The sequence below is a fragment of the Megalopta genalis genome, unplaced genomic scaffold, assembly GCF_051020955.1.
Source record: "Megalopta genalis isolate 19385.01 unplaced genomic scaffold, iyMegGena1_principal scaffold0023, whole genome shotgun sequence".
NCBI classification, from domain to species: Eukaryota; Metazoa; Arthropoda; class Insecta; order Hymenoptera; family Halictidae; genus Megalopta; species Megalopta genalis.
Window position 1 is genome coordinate 1051200 of NW_027476093.1, and position 25140 is coordinate 1076339.

The 25140-nt window shown below is 35.6% G+C and overlaps 2 protein-coding genes, 2 long non-coding RNA genes and 4 other non-coding genes across 14 annotated transcripts; 3 read left to right on the plus strand and 5 right to left on the minus strand.

The window, feature by feature from the left end:
• Window positions 1-122: 122 nt before the first annotated feature.
• LOC117217804 (uncharacterized) lies at window positions 123-4039 on the minus strand. Its single transcript, XM_033465645.2, has 4 exons — window positions 3808-4039; window positions 3132-3172; window positions 2008-2204; window positions 123-1227 (listed from the first exon to the last, which is right to left on the minus strand). The coding sequence occupies exons 1-4, from the start codon at window positions 3890-3892 to the stop codon at window positions 1173-1175; spliced, it is 378 nt and encodes a 125-aa protein (XP_033321536.1). The 5' UTR covers window positions 3893-4039; the 3' UTR covers window positions 123-1172.
• A 1094-nt stretch (window positions 4040-5133) lies between these two features.
• Window positions 5134-14472, minus strand: LOC117217803 (Death-associated APAF1-related killer). Of its 5 annotated transcripts, XM_033465643.2 has the most exons (14): window positions 13583-14472; window positions 13316-13469; window positions 12767-13155; window positions 11836-12051; window positions 11572-11746; window positions 11168-11305; window positions 10779-11093; window positions 10452-10687; window positions 10248-10377; window positions 9086-10168; window positions 8958-9010; window positions 8010-8871; window positions 7532-7936; window positions 5134-7448 (listed from the first exon to the last, which is right to left on the minus strand). In XM_033465643.2, the coding sequence occupies exons 4-14, from the start codon at window positions 12021-12023 to the stop codon at window positions 6921-6923; spliced, it is 4113 nt and encodes a 1370-aa protein (XP_033321534.2). In that variant the 5' UTR covers window positions 12024-12051; window positions 12767-13155; window positions 13316-13469; window positions 13583-14472; the 3' UTR covers window positions 5134-6920. The 5 variants fall into 5 exon arrangements, with proteins under 5 accessions (XP_033321534.2, XP_076383591.1, XP_076383592.1 ...); XM_076527476.1 differs by having other exon boundaries at window positions 12767-12896; window positions 13316-14472; XM_076527477.1 differs by having other exon boundaries at window positions 11168-11296; window positions 13316-14472.
• On the plus strand, window positions 13616-13687 carry TRNAE-CUC (transfer RNA glutamic acid (anticodon CUC)). Its single transcript has one exon. It is a non-coding gene; the product is annotated as a tRNA-Glu (tRNA).
• TRNAE-CUC (transfer RNA glutamic acid (anticodon CUC)) lies at window positions 13756-13827 on the plus strand. Its single transcript has one exon. It is a non-coding gene; the product is annotated as a tRNA-Glu (tRNA).
• A 277-nt stretch (window positions 14473-14749) lies between the features above and the next one.
• Window positions 14750-14821, minus strand: TRNAG-UCC (transfer RNA glycine (anticodon UCC)). The gene has a single exon. It is a non-coding gene; the product is annotated as a tRNA-Gly (tRNA).
• A 106-nt stretch (window positions 14822-14927) lies between these two features.
• TRNAG-UCC (transfer RNA glycine (anticodon UCC)) lies at window positions 14928-14999 on the minus strand. The gene has a single exon. It is a non-coding gene; the product is annotated as a tRNA-Gly (tRNA).
• An 806-nt stretch (window positions 15000-15805) lies between these two features.
• LOC143260901 (uncharacterized) lies at window positions 15806-17539 on the minus strand. The gene is made up of 3 exons (XR_013035177.1): window positions 16713-17539; window positions 16245-16642; window positions 15806-15881 (listed from the first exon to the last, which is right to left on the minus strand). It is a non-coding gene; the product is annotated as an uncharacterized LOC143260901 (long non-coding RNA).
• A 1360-nt stretch (window positions 17540-18899) lies between these two features.
• Window positions 18900-23193, plus strand: LOC117217843 (uncharacterized). 3 transcript variants are annotated; one of them, XR_013035175.1, is made up of 4 exons: window positions 18900-20858; window positions 20926-21001; window positions 21070-21258; window positions 21672-23193. It is a non-coding gene; the product is annotated as an uncharacterized LOC117217843 (long non-coding RNA). The 3 variants fall into 3 exon arrangements; XR_013035174.1 differs by having other exon boundaries at window positions 18900-19428; window positions 19513-21001; XR_004489651.2 differs by having other exon boundaries at window positions 18900-21001.
• The last annotated feature ends 1947 nt before the right edge of the window (window positions 23194-25140 follow it).

Below are 25140 nucleotides of genomic sequence, written 5' to 3' on the forward strand. Positions count from 1 at the left end.
ATATTACGAGTGTAATACGAGATTCAACTCACTTCAGCTATAAACTCAAATTGAAAGATTACGGCATCGAATACGTTGATATGTGCGTAGGTTGAAATTTAGTATTGGATAAATAAACCATGTTATACAAAAATATATTATTTTATTAAATTTATACAAGGCAGTTATAACATTATCGAACTCAGTATGCAATTTGTACATTTCCTACGTTTTCAAATTATTCGGCATCAGTGTTGCGCGAATCATTATACATAATAGGTATTATATGTATATTATTGTTTGGAGGTAGATTTGTACGTAGACAAACATACCCAATAAGTATAGTATATCAATATTACAAACTGGTGTACTGTTATCGGTGTTTTCAGTTTACAATATAATTCAGCGAGTATCTATTAAATTTTGATATTGTGTAATACATTTTAATTGGTACATGTACTTAGTCTACGATTTGCAATTTATGCATTACTAGTGGAATAAAGTTATGAGCAGCACCTTTGGTTCGATATCACAGTTCGGTATGAACATTTTATGAATTTCACAGATTCTGAACTCAGAACATTATAATCTTTTCTTTTGGAATCCAAATTTCCTTTGTAAATAATGTTCGATCCTATTATGTCGTAGTTTCCGATCGTCAGTGTTTCAAACTATTCTAGATAATAGAAGTATAAATTTGATTATTGGTGTTCGAATATCCTGAGTGCGAATGATCTGTTCGCGGTGTGTTCCAAATCTTGGTATTTCATTTCTGTTGTTTTCGTTTCTTTAGCCTTGGCGTTTAGCAATTTTTTGGAATATTTCATCTTTGTAGTTTGTATTCCTGATATACAATTACTTCATCCTCGTGTTACGATTGCTCCTTTTTGGTATTTCAATGCTTCTAGTATTTCTATGATTGATTCCCTCCCGTGTTTAATATACAACTAATCACCGTATTTATGTAAATTGAAGTATTTACAACTTTGCTATATGGAACTTTCAAAATTGCTGAAAGTGCCAGTTAAATAATTATTTTAATCTCGCGGTTATTCATAGAGTGTTACTGCTCCTCCGTTTCACATTACATAACATTCGGAAATATTCCGCAAGTCAGTGTACCTAATATGGTCATTATCTACATTAAGTATTGTTTTTATCGCTAGGAATGTATATCATTTCAAGTATAGTCACTATTTTCCATGTGTCGTCGATGCTTTCGCTAGAGCTTCCTGCTCCCGTTGATAGCTAAAAACAAATATTCACTCTTCAGTGAACAATGTTCTTACTGTCAAATAATTCTTATAAATAAGATTAAATACTTATACATTAGTAGAATATTGAAATATGCAGGTTCCGTGCTTTGATAACTACTTTAATGATCTTGAATATTATAAAACTTACATAATGCATTCAACATAATAATCTCCAATAAAATTGATTATGTACATATGCGATAGTCGATGCACAAGAATGTGTATGCAATTTACATTGAATTATGAATGCATTTAAATTCTATCGTATAAATCACACAGGAATAATAATAGATTAGAAATTTGGTTTTCTGTGCGATTAAAATGTGATTAAGAATAAAATATACGGCAGAGACTCTTTTATCTGAAGGTTTAGTTTTGTAATATCCTGATATCAGAACATTCTATTATCTAGAAACTGTATTCAAGTTTTCTCTAGATGATATAATAATTATTCTAACGGAACGTTTATATAGATACCAGAAAATTGTAAAAATAAATGTTTCTACTGTATACTCATTCCAAAACTTATTCTCTACAGTGTTAATTAAAAAAAAATCAAGAAGTTTTTCAAGTGCTTTTCCTCATATATCTAGAAAAAATATTTGAAAGAACTTACGTAACAAGAATGATATGAATTAAAATGTATTCGCATTAAGCACAAATGCGTTTGTTGCAAACAATGCATCAAGCGCTTCGTTGTGCCTTACGTACTTAATAATGTTATTGAATGAAAATGCAAAATATAAAATGTAAGATATATGTATATACTTACTTTACTGCTCTAGCAATTTGATAAATAGACGTTATCGCAACGAAGAGATTTACGCTAAAGAGACTCCAATTTTTCGGGGTGATTGCTAGGGAATATCTGGTCCATATCACTCCCGTCGCGGCCAAGGCAGACGATTGGCTAACAGAAAGCTGACTTGCTGGCCTCTGTAGGTCACTGAGGCCAGCTATTACAAGCCCCTAAAATGTTCGAATTTCGTTCAACAATACGGTTACTTCGAACAGGAATGTATTACAAACGAAAAGTGACAATCATCAATAAAGGAACAAGTCTAATTATGTGCGAGAAACGAAAGAACAGAAAGCTTAGGCACAGACATTGAGATTGTTTACTTCAAGGTTAATCTATTTCCAGCTGAATCGACCACAATTTAGCAAAAGCATGCGCACAACGGTGATCTCCAAAATATTCAATTTGAAGAATGTTCAAACTACGAATCAACGATAGGCAAAATTGTTGTCCAAATAAGAACGTTCGAATTGTAAATAATTACAAAATTGTTTACGCGTTATTTGTACGTACGAAATAATCCAAATTATAGATTACAACAAATTTTAGTACGAACGCGATAAGTTTCGATATCTATCGAAAAAAAACATTAATAAATGAAAAATGATAAAATCAGTTAATATTTGTTATCTTTTTGTAGGTATAATAATCTTGCCTATCTTCTCGTACTAGATCACGTTGCAGAAATCAATTTCATGCATCGTTACGGAAGAAGAGGAGAATAAACGATTACGAAATCGGCGAAGGTCGCACGAGCGGCGACAGCCGTTTCAAGATCTACGACCTCACGTGTCAAAGTCGCACTTGGATCGAGTCCATTGTACGCGAATACACAACTGCCTCATGACACGAGAAAATATTTCTGCAACGTGTTTATTGGCGAGCGACGTAAAGGCCCCGCCGCCGCGTTATCCGCCTTGAAGTAAAATTATTTCGCTTATATTAACCACAAAATATATGCACACGGTCGCGTAGAGACGGAAAATTTGATTACGCGTTCCGTGCACGGATTATTCGCTTCACAATTTATGGTATTACGAATACGAAGCACGAAATATTTAATAGCGAGACATAGAAGTTCAATATTTATTACTGACCCATTTAAAAGTCGGTGCCCAGAAGAATATAGTCTGCGGACCTGAAAGGGGAAAATAGGTCGGTACTGCCGTGTTACATTCCTCTTTTCCTGTATTTTTTTGTTGTTTTTATATCAAATTGGGTACAGCACAAAGAAAGAAAGAAAAAACACTGTTCATGCTCCAACGACCATGGTCATATCGAGTTCTCCTTTTATTTGGAAGTTCAACGAATTACACACCAGTCGTTATTAACGATAGCATCCGAGTTACTGGATCTTTGTAAATTATTAACATTAGACGAATGACAAAGCGTTATACCGTTTCTTCATTGGTACATTGATGAGTTCTTGAATGCTATCATTCGAAAGATACGTGTGAAGATAGCTCTCGGGTTCGGAGAGAGAAAATAAGCTAAAATGTAGAGCAGTGTGTCGTGTGGTAAAAATTGATTTTCGTGTGAAACGATACGACGGTCAAGTCCACCAAGAAGATAACAGTACGTGTTACGTGAATAGAGAGATAAGGAAAGAAAAAAGCGCGGTGCTCGTGCTCCCTAAGACGATTGCCCCTTTTACTAATCTTATAGTGTGAGAACGCACGTTTCAGAGTGGCACGTATAAAAATGGTACACGATGTCGGTCGACACGTGTGGAAAAAATTTAAAAAATTCGAAAATCCTAGACAACTTACTAACCAGCTGGGTGATTCCACAATGGCTGGAGCTGCTGGGGCACGTACTTGCCGATCGTTAGCATCGACTTCTTATAGATTTGAGACATTTTTTTGTAACGTGTGCTCGCACACACGGGTCGGGAACAACTAGTGAAACAAACGGATATGAAAATCGAATTCTGGGTCCACGCGAGGAGAGCGAGCCGACGTGACGATCCGCGCACCGAGACTGAATATCGTGCAATATCATAGTGGTAGTGCAACGATTGGTAGCCGTGCTGTTTCCTCCACGGGTTACCTTCTTCCCTTCCCCGCTTTAATTTCCTGGACCTAAGCGTGCTCCCACACATGTACGCACATTACGATAAACTATTTAAAATATGGTTCAATATACGCGCTCGCGTATCGATCGATTTCTACATGCGATGATACAGTAATTAGTACGAGAATACTCACGGTTAAAAATGCCTTCGACGACCGAAGCTAAATAATTTTGTATTCGTAAAATAATCGAATGTCAGCGTGGAAATTTGTGAAAATTCTATAAATCGTTATCATTTTTATCGTGAAGTTTGCGTAACGAGAATTTACGATATGTAAACGTGTCTATTTATAAATTAGATTATCGAAATTGATACGCAAGATTACCTTCTATGTATTTAGCTTGTCTCATCTGTTTACTTGTTAAACATCGTGTCTCTTTCGATCAGACCGAAGAGTATCCTTTTTTCTATTTCTGTCGTTACACGTCCAATCAACATTTCTCTGATATATATATTTTTTAATATTTCAGTAATTTATTCTATAATACTATCTGATATGTTGATAGAAATTTCTTAATGCTGAGTTACGTATGTACAGTGGCTAACGAGAGTTTTCTTTACATTTTTTGTCATTTCGAGTTATTTTATACAGTTTGTAAAAAGTTATCGCGTTTTAAAAGGTGCTCGAGCACTTTATAATACAGAATATAATAATACATAATAATATAATATAATATAATATATATTTATAATATATAATATAATATTATATAGTATTATATTAATATTATATAATATAATATAAGATACTTTATAATACAGAATACATTTGGTAACAAGGAAACAGCAGCTATAAATTTAGTGGTAACATAACTATCAACATTACTGTCGCTGCTACGGAATAATCGACATTGACCTAGAGTATAAAATTGGACGCAGGATACAGTGCCAAATTGTACGATATAAGATCAGCCAACGTTTCAATCAACGTGTTAACCATACGTAATCGTTAATGGAGGCGTGCTTTTGCAAATGCAATTCCGGATTCAGTTCGTTGATCTTGTGGGAACGATGCATGGAAGGTGTACCTATATACAAGGCTTTATTACAATTAAATGTGTACATTCCTCTTTTATAACATCGAGTAAAATACAATAAATGCTATTAAAAAATTGAGCTCAACGAGAGATTGCAGAATTGTCGCAATTGCTATTCAAGAGTAGCACTGGCTAGCGTGTTCGAGCGGATTGCTATTGCTTAGATCTCTCATAGATTGCACCGCAGTTGACGAATACATGTCAATTATATGTATTCTATATATCACAATATTTACAAATGCTTCGTCGCGTTTACAACCACGTTCGATTATACGAATTATACATATACGCATTTCTAACAAATTTGCAATGTTTCACAAACTTCCTGCAAAAATCTGCATGCATATCTTATTTCTCCCTTATCGTAACGTTACTTTTATTCTTTTTTTATGTGTTTGTTTTACTAGACGTTCAAAATATAATAGATATAGTAATATATGAGATCAAATAAATTTAATGAAATCGCAAAAAATCAACGCATACAAAAAAGTATTGCAAGAAAATTTTCAGATTATAGAAGGTAAAATAGTTGACCGGAACGTACTCATTAAAAATACCATGTTGTCACACGAAGTTGTTAAAATGTTTAAAATTAAATTGTTTCCCATTTTCTATGTAAATTGAACGAGTAAGGTAAATATTACCTAGAGAGTACCGCATTGTATAGTGATAGTTGGAGAGTAGAATTAGTATGTATGTATAGACATACTTAAACTATAACACAGTTTATGGATAAATTTTCACTTCCCCTTAAATATATGTATAGTATACTTAAGGCACATAGATCGAAATAACGATAAAAATAGTGGTATTAATTTTCTAGCTTAGAAATAAATGAAATTAAAGATATGGAAGCTTTTACAATTTGTAAAAGAGTTGATAAAAATTTTAATATTAATCGTAAAAATTAAATTAAATGATTTATAAACTTATAAGTACATAATGCATAATTAGTTAAATTTTTTTTTATCTTTTCATTTATCACATTACATTGTTCAGATTAAACAAAGAATAAGTCTTCCATATCAGTAAAATTTATTAATTAGACAAATTTGTTCGTTGTGCAATTTGATGCAATTAAGTATCTTAGCTATTTATCCTGTATATGTATGATACAATTTTATGAGCGATTAATTTTCGAATACGAATATTTTATCTAATATAATATTTAAAATGTATTTCATATTGCGATAACACTTATGAAATAAGTATACACTATTCTCCTGTGTATCTATATCCATAATACTAAATTGCAGTGGATATATAATTTTTCTATCTAAATAAAAAAAAAAAAAATATTTGTACAAATGTGAAATTAAATAAAATGTTTGAGATATATAGTTTGGCAACTTAATGAAAACTTGTTTATCATTAGTATAAATGCATCGAAGTCTGTTATTATCAGGAAAATTTCTTTTAAATAGAATCGTATAAAAAGAGCAGTCATGAATGAAACTATGATAGTTTTGTATAGATATAAAAATACATGAAAATAAGAGATCCTTTCATTTACTGGTAAATGCAAGTGGCAGCTTGTGGTACTGTTATGAAGTGTACATATTTTTTCTAAGTAGTCTTTTGAGCATCAGTCGATAATAGTTGTATAATAATTTACTTATTCTTTAACTTAAATTGGATTCACTTTGATTTAATAATAGCTGTGCCTGTATCATTTACAAACTTTATGACGTCTCCGTTCGATCATAAAGGAACATTACGAAACAATTGTGTATTCTTGATAATATTGTAAGAATTATGACTTAGGACAGCTATTATTAATTGTATCCATATATTGAAAAAGTGCTAATTGACCCATACATGTCAACTGTTACAAATTTTGTGAAATCTGTAGATACACAGACTTTTGCAAGAAAATTCGATGGTAATTCCACTACAGCTAATAGTGCCGGTTGCTTTGGATCTTTACCTTCTTTGAGCTTCCAGTACTTACTTACGGTAGATACTCCATTCGTGATAGTAAGGGTCTCGTGAATATCTTCTAAGGGTCGTTGCGCACTGTAGACATTCAAGTCTGCACTTTGACTAGAAGACATATGCGAATGATTAATTGAACTTCTGTTGTCTAATGTAAAACTAGTGCTACGACGCATATTTTCATGTCTTCTCGTATTCTGCTTATCCTTATGCGTGTCCAAGGCAATGTTCCACCAAACTAGTTCGTCAGAATTTACAGAGAGCAAAATAGGGACGTTGATTGCAGAAGGTGCCCAGTACAATTGTGTAATAGGAGTTGTATGAAAACATAATTTATGTACTTCCATTCCCAAATTTATATTAATGATCTGAAAATCAATAATAAAATACGACATTATGACATTTTTTTCATATCTTTCCAAGTAAAAACAAATGTTCAATTATAGCTTACAAAAATATCTCCACTTTCACAACCAATAGCCAAATATTCTTCTTTCTGTGAAATTTCACAACACGTTAATTTCTGCTTATACTTCTTCATAAAGTAATTGGTTAATTTTATAGATACTGGTAGCGTTATTGTATCTTCTTGCAGCTTATATAAAACTACATCCCCATTTTCATTCAGCAAAGCCAAGATATTCTTTCCGTAACTTAAACAACTGAATGTGGTGATCGTGTCCAAGCCTCCGATGCTTACTCTATCTATCCGTAACCAATTTGTACCATTTATATTCCAGATCGTGATTATACCACTTCTTGTTACTGTTACAACACATTTTTCATTTATTTCATGAATTGAAATAACGAATCCTGTATTTTCAACCAAGTATGATATATCTATGTTTTGCCATATCTATAAATAATTAAATAAAAAAGTGACAAACGAACAATGTTATTATGGTTTGTTAGCCTAGAAAATTTCTTACCCTCAAATTGTCATCCTTTTCTCGACAGATTATTACATTATTGTTTTGTATTTTAGCCATTTTTATTAATTCTGCATTTTTCAAGATGTTTATAGTTTCCTTTCGGTCAATATCAAATAAGGCAACTACATCTTCATCTGTAACGAATACTATTTTCGATTTATCCGATGAAATAACCAAGTTATTTAACTTTCCATTAAATGGTTTAGATTCTGCTATTATCGTATCGCCAACTAATGTAACAACAGTATTCGCGAATGTCTCTGTAATAATAGTATCAGGTTCATATAATGGCTGCACAGCTGCATCAAATAATGGTTTTTTCATCGATTTGCAAATTCCTTCTACTGGAAGTTTCCACTTGTGAAGCAACTGGTTTTCGCTACCACAGATAATGTGGTATCCTTTTTCTTTTAACCAGTAAGTATCCAAAGAGGATACGCGACTCTTATACGTTGCTATTGGTTGTAGTCCTTCGTTGGTTTTCCATATGTTTATAAAACCATTAGAATCCGCCAAAATTAAGTACTGGCCATCGTATGTTAAAGCACTGCAAACAAAAACCGTGTTTTTGTTCTCAACGCTCGCTCTGATCTGCTTTTTATAGCTGTGCATTTGATCGTTGCTGAATTGAAACCATTTTATATATACAGCTTTATCTTCGGTAACAATGATTAATGAATTATTTTGTTCTGGCACGTTACAGAAGAATATAATCTTCTTCTTTTGCAAATTTGGGTTGTACTGTGATAGATACTTATATTCCGAATTATATTTACGATATGATATTAAAACTCCATTCGTTTCATCCATTATATGTAACAAGTTGCTTCCTTCTGAAAATACTATGCTCTTCAGGTGACTGTAACAATTTTAATAAAGTTATTATATTAAAGATAATAGCACGGAATACAGTATACAACATATAATAGATAATAAATAACTGACCTGCGAGAATTATGTTCAGGAATTGACACTACACACCCATTACGATCCCAGACCTAAAATAATAGTAACACTTTATCCTACTTAATTGGATCAGAATAATAAATGCTCATTTTCGTAAATATTTATACCTTTATGGTACCCTTGTTTGTACAAACTGCAATATAATTATTATCCTGCGCAAATGTCATATCCAATATAATTTCTTTATCAACAGAGAACACTTTTGAGCTATCGTCATGAGAATACTTGCCAGTAAAAATTTCTCTCCAAAAAGGTTGCTTTTGTTTTGGATTTAATAAAACAATTTGATCTTTATCATAATCTGCATCGTTATAAAGTCTAAAAAGCTTAATTATACCATGATCGTCTAGTGACAGAAAGCAGTCATGATCGCTAGACACAACAATCTTTCTTATTCGACTCTTGTTATGTCCATTGAAAATCTGTTGCCTTTTGTAAATACTATTCCACAAAAATATTTCGCCAGCTTCATTTCCGACCAAAATTAGGTCTGGATCATGTGCAAAACAAACCGTACAAATTTCTGTCAGCATCTCTTCGCTCCATGGCATGTACATTTGTCCCATTCTTTTATCATGAAGAACATACAAACTTTTAGTCCTTTCTTTTGCAAGCTTAATGGCAGTATCTTTAACAAATCCTTCATAAGGATGATTCATGGCGATTTGTACTATATCTAGACACTTTTTGTATCTACATTTTGCTATGACACCTGCTTGTTCTTCTAAGAACTTTTCAAGATCAGTTAGACGCATTTTCAATACTGGGTCAGAATTTCTGGTAATGTACTCTCTGTAATTATCCAAATCAATTAACAGGTTAGTTAAACCACTATGCTCTATGGTTGCTTGAATAAAATCGAAGTTGAAATATATCTTAGGAAATTCTTCATATAATTTTGCTTCTTTTAAGTGATGTCCAATGTACGAGTAACTGTAATTATCTGCTGGTAGTTTTGAAAAATCACCATTGCATTTTTTACGATATTTCTCAATAAATGATTTGTGCATTTGTGTCAATTCATCGTTAGAAAATTTTTTTCGCAAATGGCAAAGTAATAAATCATGTACACCATATATGTAGCTACGCAGTTCGTTGTTCCATTGTCTGGCAGCTAATGATTTATGAGATAGTTCAAGCATCATTTCATCAACTTGATGGATTTCTTCGTCCCAAAGAATTTCTAATGTCTATAAAATAAATAGAACACAACAATACATTACATGAATTGTAATGTTTGTGTAGTGTTTAAATAGTCAAGCGTTTTACCTGTGATGTTATATTGATATCTTCTCTAAAGATTACTAATTCTTGATAATGTTTCCTCATTTCATCAGATAAATTCTCTATACATATATTAAATATCGCTTCTTGCTTTTTTAGAAATTTTTTGATGACACTGGAAATAGTGGAAACCGAATGAATTATGATTTTACTTAAACATATTAAAGTTCTAACAGACTTAAAATGTACCGATTCTTTTCATCTCTATTTTTCAAAGAATTTAAATAGTATGTCCATTTATTTGATCGTAATTTCATATCATCTTTGAATTCTTCAAACTGAGCAGAAAACATAGCGATTAACAGAGGCATCCCTTTGCATTCATAATGAATTAGTTTTGCTTCTACTGGGAGTTTATCTACTTCTGTACCTAACACTTTTGCAAAAAGACCTAAAGTTTCTGCTTCTGTGAAGCCATCACTCATCTACAAGAACATATTTCATTACAATCACATTTGCTATAGGATACTCGTAGTATTTGTAATAAGAAGATGAAAATATGTGATTATAAATTACCTCAATGACGGAAGGCCTCTTATCAAACACAATATCTAGATCAGCAGTTGTTACTAACGTTTTGCAGCCGAAATCAAATATTTCAATTATTTTACTATTGCAAACATCATCCAAAATTAATAATGCACGAGAATTTCCTTCTTTAGCAAAGTAATGTTTTAAAAAATGAATTAACGAATCTTTCAAAGGTTCAGGTTTTAATGTTTCAGGTAACATTTCCAAATTCTTTACTTGATGATACAGTTTATTTAATTGAATCAATATTTCTTCATCTACTGAACACGTGTATCCAAATTTGAGCCAGTAAATCTCATTCTAAAAGCAATTTACCAATTAATTTATATCGTTATTTTATTCCTTGTTTGATATCTTCCACAAAGAGGACCTACATTAAACGTATTTCTTACGAATTTTGTGTCCTTCAAAGTGCTTGCTGTTAAACATGATTTACCGAATCCTTTCATTCCATGAAGTACAACATATTCGTTTGGTTGCAATTTTTCCAAGTAATCTTTTAACTGTTTAATCTATAATTAAAGTGAATTAATTTAATTTTATATAAATATTATATATCTAGAGCGTAAAACATCAATATTGTAAAATATTGAACAATATCTTTTAACTTACATGATTCATATCCATAAGCATGCACATAAAATGTTAAAAACTTAATTGTTGATGCATATTTTAATTTGTACTTCAATGCATGTACATACAAAATTGTAAGCAACGGATGACGTAGTATACTATCTATACTAATTATACAATATTTCATTTATTTCGCGCATCGTACCTTTTGTTCCCTACTCACAGTTAAAGGTGAAAGTGGTGGGAGATTTGGTGTACAGACACGTCTTACATCAGTCAAAGTTTTTTCGTTCGCCTCTTGTCGATCCATATCTTCACTTATCCATTCATAATGGTGTCGCAAAGCTTGACGAAACTTATCGAAGGCATCTGCTCCCCGACTAAAAGATATACCATCGTAATTATTTAACATCCACATCCTCGTAAGTTATTTCTTTCATAGAAACGTGAATTTTATTTCACTATATACCTTGGAAGTATATCTAATAAGATTTCAGCTTTTTCTTCTTTAGAATTACCAGCTTTGATCCTTGCTACATCATCTTCAGATAATATGTAGTCCGATTTCAGTGGTTTTATTATATCATTAAATACATCCACGTCAATAACTATACTTGAACGTAGACGTTTAAGGATGTCTTCGTGTAATTTGTCCATTTTTTATGATCCCCACATGCTGTAAAGTCTATGAAAAAAGAATCATTGCTTTAGTAAAATAGCACTATATGTATAATTAGCATATTATTTAGGAACAAATTTTGCTTCATAAAGAATTAATTTCAGTGTCAAGAAAGGCTATATGCTTTTTATTCATATTTTTATAAATCAAAATGTTTTCAGTTTCACCCAACTTCTGTAATTACTTATTTATTAACGTTTGACTTTTTCCAATCTTGAAATCCTATGAATATACTATTTAAAATTATTTACTATCTGATTGAAAAATTTCAGTGTCAAAACAACCTTGACAAAAATAGACACAAATTATAGTCTTATATGTAACTCAAAATTCAAATAATGAATAAAAATCACAGGAAACTGTATAGCTAAATAAACTTAGAATACACTGATAAAATTGTTAAGTCAACTTCTCTCTAATGGACATAATACTGCAATGTATTTTTGAAATTGTCAATACAGAATTACATATTATCGTAAATTAATATAAAAGAAAAGGTTAACTGTTGCTGGAATTCACGCAGGTTTTTTTGGTGCAACAGGTTTTTATCGAATAATAATGAGAGGCTATCGTTCATGTACAATGCAGTGTATAAGTTAATTACAATCAATTTAAAAAAAAAAACATATACATACACTGCGGTCAATGACTCTGTAGCAAAGTTCTCAAACAATTCTGTAATCATTGGAGAAGTTGGTGAAAAGGTCGAAATGAGCCTTACCTTGTCGATGTTACTCACTAAAGTTACGCAGAACCTCTGCTTTTCGCGAGGCCTTTGTTCGAAAATCACTACAGTCTTTCCAGCATACAGTATTCACTCACGTTCATTGCTCGCCATTAGGGAATCAACACTGGAATGAACGGGAAGTTGGAAGCAACTGATTGTACCTATGTGTCGCGTATGTATCGTATATGAGTCAGAACACATTGTTGCCACTGTTGCCGAATTAACCAATCAAATTCGAATGTGATAGGACTTCAATGTCATATGGTAAAATTTTCCCGCCATTACTATATCTTTTAGGAATAGCTTTTGTTCGATTAAGAGAGTACCAAGAAAGTTTGTGCCACTTTGTATTTACGAAACATGTAACATAATGTTGACAAGACCTTGAAAAGAAGTTGAAACATATATTTTACTATCGAAAACAAAAATGTTCATCGAAAATGTGTAGAAATGTTATTAGGTCGTGAGAAATAGATAATAAAAACCGAAAGCAACTATTTTTCTCAATAAATGATTAATTTGTGCATTTTGTGTATTATTTACCTCTATCGATTGAAACGGTATGATTTTTCGATGTACATATACATACATATAGTGAAATGTAAGTACATATTACATGCATGTTAAAAGAAAAGTCATGTACATAAAGTACATACTCGTCTATCATTTTAAATGCATTACCATTTTAAAGCACCTCCTGCATTGGAAAAAATGTATATTATTGTAATATTAAGAGAATCCACATACTCAATTTAGCTAATGTTTTATTAATTCGATGCTTTAACCTAAATTGTAACGAAACAATCTTACCCATTTTGCTTATTAGACGATTGAAGCATCAAGTCCGGTATGGTCTAGTGGCTAGGATACCTGGCTCTCACCCAGGAGGCTCGGGTTCGATTCCCGGTACCGGAAATATTTTTTATTTTTAACGAAAGCAATTTTGACAATTTATCTGTTATATTCGGAGCATCTCTCACAGATCCGGTATGGTCTAGTGGCTAGGATACCTGGCTCTCACCCAGGAGGCTCGGGTTCGATTCCCGGTACCGGAATCCTTTTTTTTTTGCTATCTGTTATCGTTAACAATAATGTATTGTGTTTATATTTAAATCATTCATATTATATAATGCACCAAAAAATATTTTCAATGTATAATATGAACATGGAATTGGATCACATATTATTTATACATATTGCAATCGTATATTTCTTACATAAAAGTAAGTAAACAATGTTGCACGATAAAGTTACACAATAAATGTTTGTAAATAATTATAATAATTATGATTGTATTATAATATATATAATTATATTATAATAATTAATTATATGTAAATAGTGGAATACGAAGGTTCCTCTTTTTTAAATCGGTGTGGTGATTAGAACTCGATTAGAACCTTAACCAAAAAATAGACCGGTCGAATATCTTCTTTTAAATTCGTCAACCACCTGCGAAAAAGTTGTTTTACGAAGTTTCTAGCAACTATTCACGTTACATTTTACTGTGGGCTGTTTCATAAATTGTATTTACTTATCCTCTCATTTCATGCGTGCAGCATGTATTTCCGATTATTTTCGAACAAAACAGTTCTTATAGATTGTAACACAACACTTATTTTTTTATTTTTACGTGCAGAACGAACCCCGCGTAGATCTCATAACACGGTAAACAAAATTTTAATTGAAGCAAATAGGTTAATTGATATATATATTATTATAATTATTATATATATATATAATATATAATATAATATATATATATATATATATATATATATATATATATATATATATATATATATATATATATATATATATTATAGATATATATATTATATTAATTGATATATAATAGGTTAATTGCTGCGCGTGGATACGCAGCAGTTCTGTCAAACGTCATTCGACCGTGATTGTAATTTTCGGTAGAAAGACGATCGGGAAAAGGATCGTTAAAAGGTGGTAAAATAAAATTACTGCGATGGCCGGGAATCGAACCCGGATCAACTGCTTGGAAGGCAACTATGCTGACCATTACACCACCATCGCAGTTTGATTCCACTGATTTAAAATGGGCACACAAGAACAACGTGGACTATTTCTGTTATAAATTCATGCGTTCGCACAAGGAAAAATAAAAACAAAAAAAAACTACTGCGATGGCCGGGAATCGAACCCGGATCAACTGCTTGGAAGGCAACTATGCTGACCATTACACCACCATCGCAGCTGAAAGTTGCTCCATTAGAACGAGTGGTGAGGCCACCACGCTGTCAGAAAAAAGTTCTACGAGCAGAATTTCATTCGCGATAGTTAATTAAAAGTTAATTTAATGCGCGAGGCATTGTTGCACCTGTTTGCCAATTAAGTGGCATTAGTCCTTACAAAACGACGCGTTTTCTTCCTTAAACCTTCGCGCAAACTTTGCTTTATCCCTACAAATGAAAAAACTTTAAACCCGCTATTGGCCAGTGCATTAATTACCTTTGGTTACACGAGTGCAGCGATTCATTAGACGTTCCTCCTTCAAAGTTTAAATTCTCGTTCGTTTGTTTTTGTTTTAATAAATGAACGCGTTTTTAGTACTTATATGTCGGAAAACACATATTAAATTAAATTGTTCAACACTTGATTGAGAATCAATCAAATTTTCATTTTCCCATAAGTGTGAACAGTACAATAAAGCAGATACAGAGGGTATCAAATCCAAGAGAAAATACAATGGTTTCTTTACATCGTTAATTTTCTTTACGCACAAATTTTCAATAATTTAAATTATCTTCGTAATTTATATTTCAAATCTGCAATAATTTGTGAATTATATTAATAAACACTTATTATATTATTATATTATATTAATATTACTATTATTATATTATTTATTATTATTATTAATATTAATATAATATTATTATTATTAATATTAACTATTATTATATTATATTAATTATATAATTAAACATTATTATACTAAACAATATTAAACACTAAAGCAGATACAGAGGGTATCAAATCCAAGAGAAAATACAATGGTTTCTTTGCACCGTTCATTTTCTTTACGCGTAAATTTTCAATAATTTAAATTATCTTCATAATTCATATTTAAAATCTGCAATAATTTGAATTATATTAATAATTTAATAATATTAAACACTACAATTTACACATTATCACGTTATAAGGTTATAATAACCCTACTTTTTCAAAATATATTTATAAACATGTACACACAGTGCATTTATCGGTAGCAAAAAATATTATAGTTTCAATATATTAGAAGAACTTACGCCGTAATTTGCAGTAATTTGAATTATATTAATAATTGAATAATATTAAACACTCTAATTTACAAGTTATCACGTTATAAGGTTATAATAACCCTACTTTTTCCAAAAAATATTTATAAACATGTACACGGTGCATTTATCGGTAGCAAAAAATACTATAGTTTCAATATATTAGAAGAACTTACGCCGCATTTATTTCACTTTTAATGGCACGGTTGAAGAACCGAAACGACTTGATCAACAAATAATCCCCGGAATAAGCTTCGACATTTGAAGCCTTCTCTCCATCGGACAGGCCAAATTACTCGGAATTTCATTATAGCACCGTGAAAGCTACAATAAACGGACTCGATCGGTCATAACTATCGGCGGCTCGGAGGTTCCATCGAATCGACACCTGCCCGCTGAGAGATTAAATTATTTTTGAATAATCCGGAGCCGGCTAGGTAACCGACGAGTCGTTATTGCGCGCGACACGAGATTGCGGAAATGAATTATTTGATTAGTATAGTCGGCCGGGCGGGCTAGTTCGCCGTTGACGCGTATAGGTTAGGCCGGTTGTAGCCGGCGCGCGGCGGACAACCTGCAAATTCGATTACGTTAGAAACAGCATTTGGCGCTCAGCCTGCATTAGCCGTGCATTGGTTACTTGCCCGATTAATTTGTCGCGAATTCACTGTTACGAGCAACTGTGCCATTTTCCTGGTGTCCGAATCGCGGGCATACTAACCAACGCCGGGATCGATAGACCGTGTCGGTCGTAAAGGTGGCACACGCTCCTAATTAAATGGAGGAACACCGGCGCGACAATAATAACAATAACGTACCGGGGGGGGGCGATTACAATAACAATCTGAACGGATAGTCGACGAAGAAAAGTGGCAGGGAAGCTCGATGTTGCGGCAAAGGGTAGGGGGGCGGGCGAAGAGAGTGTCGTGAAAGCATTTCTTTGCCCGCGCGGCTGACGAGCGGGGGGAGGGGGGGGCCGTCGCACGAAGCCAACAAGGGGCCTATCATTATTAGTTCGCCGGATCGTGACGATGAAGTTATGACGGCATTAAGATACCGGCGGCTGTATCCTTTAATTAAAAGTATCTCATTAGAAAAAGAGCAGTGTCGCGTGATTTACAGGGACACGAGAGAGGGTGGCGGCGTTGCATTTCCCGTTCAGGATTTGCATATCGCGTGTACCCCGGTTCTACTCCTGCGTTCAGGTTAGACGCGCCGGTTGCCTAAAGTGCAGACGCAAACGCAACTCCGTATTGTCCGACTAAGTTCTATTTGTATGTAAGAATTACGCGATCGCCTCGATTTCCTTCCTTCCTTCCTTCCTTCCTGAGTCAGTTAACCGTTCACCGATCGAACACCGTGGCTTTCGTTTCCGTGCGAGTTGCCGTCCCCCTCCTTTCTCCGTCGCGGATTTATATCCCGGCCGGCGACGCGAAATTACTTGGAAGTTGCGCGACGATAGAGCAACAACGTTCTTCGGGCTCGTTCTTCTCGTGCGCGACAGCTGCGCGCGCGCCAGTTTCGCGAAACTTCCGCGGCAGACTTTGCGAACGCGAGTTCGTTACTCCCCCCTCCCCAACGTCCTTACTTATTTACGTTCTATTCGCCGGACGGTCGCGCCGCTCGGGCCAATGAGTCCGCGACAGTTCGACGCATAGAAAGGAAACGAAGAATCGGGACCGGATAAATATCGTCCAGGTCTAATAGGATATTTCGGTCGTCGAGAAGCTGCTTGCCCATTGTCTGATATACTCCCCCCCCCCCTCCGCCGTTCCTGTTTCTCCTCTTCAAAGCCAAGGGCGATTGCCGGAGGGTAAATTCGAACCTCTTAGGGGCTGATCGATCGGCACTAGTCTAAGCACTTCAAATAGTGTGATCGTGGTATGCGAGCAGGAATGGCAATAACGTTGATAGGATAGTAATATGATTATCACCTGCACAAGAGGACACATAGTGGTGCTACACGTATAATTAGAGATGGGATTGAAGAGCCGAATAAGGGGCGGGGACAGGTGGGGTATCGCAAGCGGGGGTGCGGCGGGGGCAAGGCGCAAGTATAATGCCATGCAAATACATCTCATCACTTGGTCCACCAGGAATAGAGTGCATTAATCCGCTAATGCACATGGGTCCCGTAAAATTAGATTCGGCCAGATTTAGTTGGAAATGCGATATTTCAGTGTCGAGTGAATTCCGAACGACTCTCTCCTCTCTCTCTCTCTCTCTCTCTCTCTTGTTCACTCGCTCCGCGTCGACGAGAGGATATCTCTCGTTCCTGCGAGGCTCGGCCGGCGTAAAACGTTGTTACTCGTGAACCAGATTAATGCCGACATGCACGCTCCGGCGCATCCTCGATCGATAGAACCTGCTGCGTCCTTAATGCGGCATTAATCAAAAAATTTACGATCACCGATACGCGGCTCAGGCCATCACGGACTCTCGTATTCATACGAATCGTTGTTATCGTCGTTCTGACGCCCGGATACGCCATCCTCGGATTAGTATTCTCGTTGTGATGTCGGTTTAATTTAACGGCGGATCGACGCGCGCACTTATAAATCGATGATTAATTTATGTAACTTACAGCGATCCGAAAGTGGCGGGTTCCCCGGATCATTTGAAGCAACTTCTTCCTTTACGAAAATGTTCTCCGAGGCACCGTTAACGAGTTATCAACGAAAAACAAGTGACCAATAAGAATCGAGTACGGCTGACGCGAGGCGGCCCAGCCAACCAGCGCGCGAAGCGCACTGTTCCGCTTATTGGCTCGGTCGCCTCGCGCCAGCTGAGCTCGCCTCTCATTGGTCACTTTTTTTCGTTAATAACTCGTTATCGGTGCCTCGGAGAACATTTTTGTAAAGGAAAAAGTTGCGAGACATTTTTGGGACACCCTGTACGTATGTATATCAGTTTGCAGAGGTTACGTTAACTAGACAGACGCTTTAACATCGAAGTATGCAATACAGAAATGGAAAATTCAGATTCCCGAAAGGCTAAGCTCGATTGCCTCGCTTGTAGAAACGTCCGCTTTGTGGTTGTCTCGAGATATTTGCCAATATTCGACCAACGTAGTGTCGATCTCGCGGCATGGCGTCACAAGATGGCCGCCGCCGACAGTTTTCGCAAATATCGAGAGATTTAGAGTTCGAATTGAAAACTCACAACCGCTGCTACGACATGTAAATCGCTGTCAAGACATGCACAAAGGCAGTGGAGTGTATTTTTAATTGATTATTTGCTTAATTAAGACGTACATAACGGACGTAGAACACTTTGACATAATCTCGACATGACCTGTCAGAAATCGGCCGTCATTCGAGCTCCGCCTAAGATGATCACAGCTACTCGACAAAGTTTCCCGTTAAATAACAATTCTGGATGCGATTGTTGTTAATGATGCATTCCTTTAACACGTATCGATAGTAATTTGAATTTTGATTGAAGGATCCCAGGAATGAATCACGTACTTCTATACGTGACGTATTAATTATGATATTTACCCAAGCGACCTGTTCAGTGCATGAACAACAGTTAAGCCGTTGATTTTAATCACACATCACCGTTGTTTAATCCCCTTAATAACATTATCGTAACTGAGCTGGTTTACCGGTAAGTTTATTCATGTCCGAACACAATTTAATCATTTTCTAATAGCTTTTTGTAACAGCGTAACGATCAACATTACATTTTCGTACAATACGGATAATATTCGTTCATTGGACAAATCACCCTAGTTCATAGTTAATTTGAATTTAATCGCGTACGTATCGTCCCCGATTTTTTTGTAATTATAATAATAATAATAATAATAATAATATAATCTCACAACATGGTAAAAACAAGTTTCTTTCTGTTTGAGAGTGCGTTTTGCCGGTCTTATAAAAATCTGCCGATTCTTCGACGAATTTCGCGGCAATGAATGCATGCGCCCCCCCCCCCCCCCCACTCCCTCCGGCTACGTACGCATGTTCCTCGTGGCGTTCACGGGGTCGCGTGATTACTTGCGTCCAATTAAATTTAACGAATTTCCAGCGGTACGAACGGCTTTATTGGTTTCATTAATTACGCATGCAGCGTGTTGTCCCGTGGAGCTGGCCGGGCTCCTCCGAAATGCGCGCACGTTCGACCGGTCCAGGTTACCGCGGGGCTGCGATCCGCGTTCGGCTCGCTTCGTGGATCGCGCGTATTTCCACGTTCCGCGAAATCGAGAGCGACGAGAGAACGATTAAAGGCCGACGATTCGATTGGTCGAGGGACTATGCCCCGCGGGGACCTACTACGCGCCATATCGACCGACGTGCCGATATTCAGAATTTGCTAATTAAATCCCGGCCGGCTCTCGACTCAACGGCTCTGTCGATTTACTACTTTACTAAAACATCCGCGCGACATTGTAAACCGGTCGACCGGCTCTCGAACGGCCTAGTCGAATTGGCCGCAACACGTTCAGCTTGCTTCGCGTCGGATTCTTCCGTTGTTAACTCGTTGTCCGCCAATGTCCCATTTTTGCGAAAACTTTATCAAAGTTTTTTCCTTTTAAAAACTGCAACTTCTGATTGAAATAACAGGCATTGAAACAGCGAGAACGTATCACGTGAAAGTATGCATGTATGTATGTATTAAGGATTCTCGCTATTTTGTTCGAGATCGTTGCAAACTTCAGGTTGGAATTAATAACCTCAATTTAATTTCTTTTTCAACGCGTTCGCCGCCACGTCGCAAGCTGAAAAGCTCACAGTTTCAAAACTGTTCGAACGATGAAACTGATGTTCTCCGAGTCAAAAATTTTGGTAATCGAATTCCTAAGAGAATTTAGATTGCTCGAATATGTCCGGATACAAATTAGCTTTTAATTAGGTCGAAGAATATCGTCGTTTGTGTATTATCGACGGAGAGAACTTCCATCAACGTATACAGTGGCCCATAAAAAAGTGTTCGTACACCTTTTAACACGCAATAAGTATTTTAAAACTGAACTAAATAACTTTAATTTCTTTTTAGATAACAGAATAACCAGTTTACCGAACGATAATTAAAATACTTCTTTTTCGTTAATTTTGCTATTACTTGACTGATTATTGGAAATACGAAAGGCATAAGGAAACGCAGAAAAATTCGTCATTATGTACGTTGCATCTGCATTGGGCGACAGCAATAATGTCACGTAAACATTGCACCGAACCGTTCGTCGTAAGTTATACCGTAAATTATTAATTTATGATTATCTGAAAGAAATAATACAACACTGTATTCGTATTGAAACCAGCTGTTCTAATATGACTGAAAAAACGTATGGTCCTATATAAAAAAATCAACTTGACCTTGAAATATCGTTCACCATTATGCCGATATATATAACATAATAATATAATATAATATATAATATATTTATATAATTATTTATTTATTTTATTAATATATATATATATATATATATATATATAATTATATAATATATAATATATAATATAATTATCGATGCTACCTAAAACATCTCTTTATACTGAACACTTTTCGTATAAACATTGTTTTCGTAGCTTCGATCTGTTTCGAGATATTTCACTGTTTTCAGGCATAACAACACCCTGTATATTCTGTTTCAGGTACACGTTTCCCGAACGAACAGCCAACCCTCAGCGCGTTTAAAAAGTGAAAGTTCGGAAGTGCGCGCAAGCAACGAGAGCCTATTCCTCCGTAAATTAATAATTCATGGACAATTAGAGCGCCGCAGGTGGTCGGTATAAAATGCAAGGCGGCCGGCATATGTTTGCTTGCCCCGGTGAATCATAGTGGAATTAGCATAATTAACGCGCCACGGGATCATTAGCATATTCGTGTCGATAGGCGCACAGGGATCTCGCATGTCAGCCGCTCGTCCCGCGCTTCTGCCGACGCGGCGCGACGCCCCGAAATGATCATGCCCAGGAAACATCCTTTTTCCTGCGTTTACCTCTTGCTCGCTTTGCATCTAATTTTCCGAACCGTCGTGTCGGGTGTCGCGTATGAGCGCGCGCGCGCGCGCCCGTCAATTTCGACACCCGTTCTCTCGTCGTCGCTGCTCTTCGATTGTTCCCGCGCCGGGATTACGGGCAACTCGGATCAATTCGGATGTTTCGCAGGCGGGAATTGTTCGAATTGTTCGCCGGCTGTTGCCGGCGCGAAAAACAAACGAATCGGAAGGGTGGCGAGCAAATTCGGCGGCAAAGTGTTGTTGCCCACGCCGCGCACAAACGGACCGTTCGCTTGCGTTTTTTTTTCTCTCGCTCTCCTTTTTGTCAGTCGGTTTACCAAACCTTGTAACGTTACATGTCCGAAAACAAGCGGTAAAGGTCGATTCACATTAGCGGACGGGAAACAAAGTTTCAAAGACTTTTTTTTACATGTTCTCGATGAGCTGGAGTGGCCCAAAAAAGTGTTCGTATAATTTTTAAGATATAATAACTTATTATACATATAAGATATTATACATATCGTAAAGATACTCTTAAAGATATCCTCTGTTAACCCTTTGCACTCGAAGCCGAATTAACGCAAAATTTAAAATAGTTTCTCCGACCTAATATATATATTTGATCAATTTATCAATTTATGTACCTATAAATTGAACCATTGTGATCCGTGCAATAGTTACGCTTTCAACGGCTCTCTAAATATAAACAAATTTGATTAATAACATTATTTTGAGACGTGACAATTTGAGAGATTTTAATGGCACCTCGGAGACGCCACTCGAATGCAAAGTGTTAATAAACTCGATAAGTGGAAAATATTGTGTTGACGATTTTAAATCCGTCTAATTTTCTGGCACTTTCAACCCTTTCCACACGAAACAATCTCAATTACAAAATGAAGACGTTCATTTGGAAACATCTCAATTTTTTCAAATGAAGACATTCGTTTCAATCTACAACATCCTCATATGGTATAATTGCTGCGATTATTACGTTTGTACGTCGTATCATTAACGCGTAGGAAACACAGTTTCGTAGTTATTGCCAATTTATGAGCTCAAGGTCGTCTTTTCATCAGCTACAACAATATCGAGTCAAAAATACACAGTGCAATTTAAAAAAGTCAAGGTGACCTTAGCTTTTTATTGAATAAAAAAATGTTTCCCAATTTTTATTAATGCACATTATTTCCATCAAACTACTGAGTAACTTTTATTCGACACATTTTTTTGCCAGATCGACCTAAATGCCTAAAACATCGTGGCGACCGTGAACACCCTGTATTCCACCCTATATTCCGTATTTGTTCTACGTTATTACGGGGCGGGGAGTGGAGGGGCGTTCTCGCGAGAGTGAATCGTTGAAAATCGTTTCGGATAGAATCGGCCGACCCTCGTACGCGCGAACGTGTCGGCGCTCGGCGTCCTCCGAGTTATTTCAATAAAGCAAATGGAATAGGCCTCGCCGAGGTGGTATATCTTCCCATAGAATGGCAAAGTGCGCGGCGATCGCGGCGATCCGTTGGGGCGTAGAGAACACCGAGAGAGGCTATGATGGAGCCGTCAGTACATCGTGATCCACGCATCATCAACATTGACGACCTCCGTCCGCTTTTTGGCCCCGGCGGCTGAACCACCCTTCACCGCCCCCGGGACCATTGCGCCGGTTTACGAGCCTGACGGAGGGGGTGGGGTGGATCCCTGTCTCTCTTTTCCGCCCTTCTTCGTCGTCGGCTCCCCGTTCGCGTGTCTTCGTTCACCGGGCTCCTCGAGAACCGTCAAACATTTTCGGCGGTGCCGTGACGTCACCGGTTAAATCACCCTTCACGCCTTGTTAGCCTCCGCCAACGGACCGTTTTACGGTCTCGCCCCGGCATCGCCTGCGAATTGCCAATTGTTAATTAGCATTCTCGCGGAAGAAGGCCATCGGCGGGGTGGCCGCTCTAGTCGGGAATGATCGTTGCAGGAGTTACAGGGTAAAATGGGGTTAAATAATAAATATTATTATTATAATATTATATATTTATATTATTATATAATATTATATATTTATATTATTATATAATATTATATATTTATATTATTATATAATATTATATATATATATATTATTATAATATTATATTATTATTATTATTATTACTATTATTGTTGCTGCATCGCTTAAAAATGTAGAAAGTCAGAAAATGTTCATTGTTTCGCAGAATCGATTCGCGTTGTTACGAGTTGCAACAAATTAATGATCGCAAAAATCGCGGTTCTGCCACGATTTTCATCAAAAACTGCAAAAAATCTGCAGTTTTTAGATTCTTTCAACCCCTATAGCTCGACTCTGAGTTAACCGATTTCGATCAAATTTGCACAGAAATTACCGAGATCTACGAAAGGCATTTTTTTTAAAATTTTCTTTTTCATAGAAAAATTGCAATTTGTTGGCGTGATAAAAGATCGAGAAAATGATGTTCTTTCAACTTTTTTATCTGAGGCTGTAACGAAAATTTGAAAAAGTGAATTTTGTAGATTTCATTAATTTGTACGCGTGCAGCAAATTTCGATGAAATCGGTTGATGTATTGTCAAGACATCGAAATTTGCTGCACGCGTACAAATTAATGAAATCCACAAAACTCACTTTTTCAAATTTTCGTTGCAGCCTCAGATAAAAAAGTTGAAAGAACATCATTTTCTCGATCATTTATCACGCCAACAAATTGCAATTTTTCTAAATAACTTTTTAGCTGTTGTCTAGCAATCTAAAATCACTCTAGCATCCCCCAAACGATTCAGGCCGCTTGGCCCAATTATAATACATAATATATATAATAATGTTATTACGTTTTAACGTAACGTGTACGAATACTTTCTACACCCATTGTATATTATATATATTATTATATATTAATATATACATTATTATATACTAATATATATTATTATTATATATTATATATATTATATATATTGTACAAGATGTTTCATCGAAGCGTTCAGCTCAAAGCGATACACACTCGCAAAAAGATACATGTATACATAATTTAATATACAAAATATTTTTCCCTTTTTTTGGCACGCAACGGCCGAAACACCATAGCATTTATGCAACGGCGATCACACTGGCCGAAA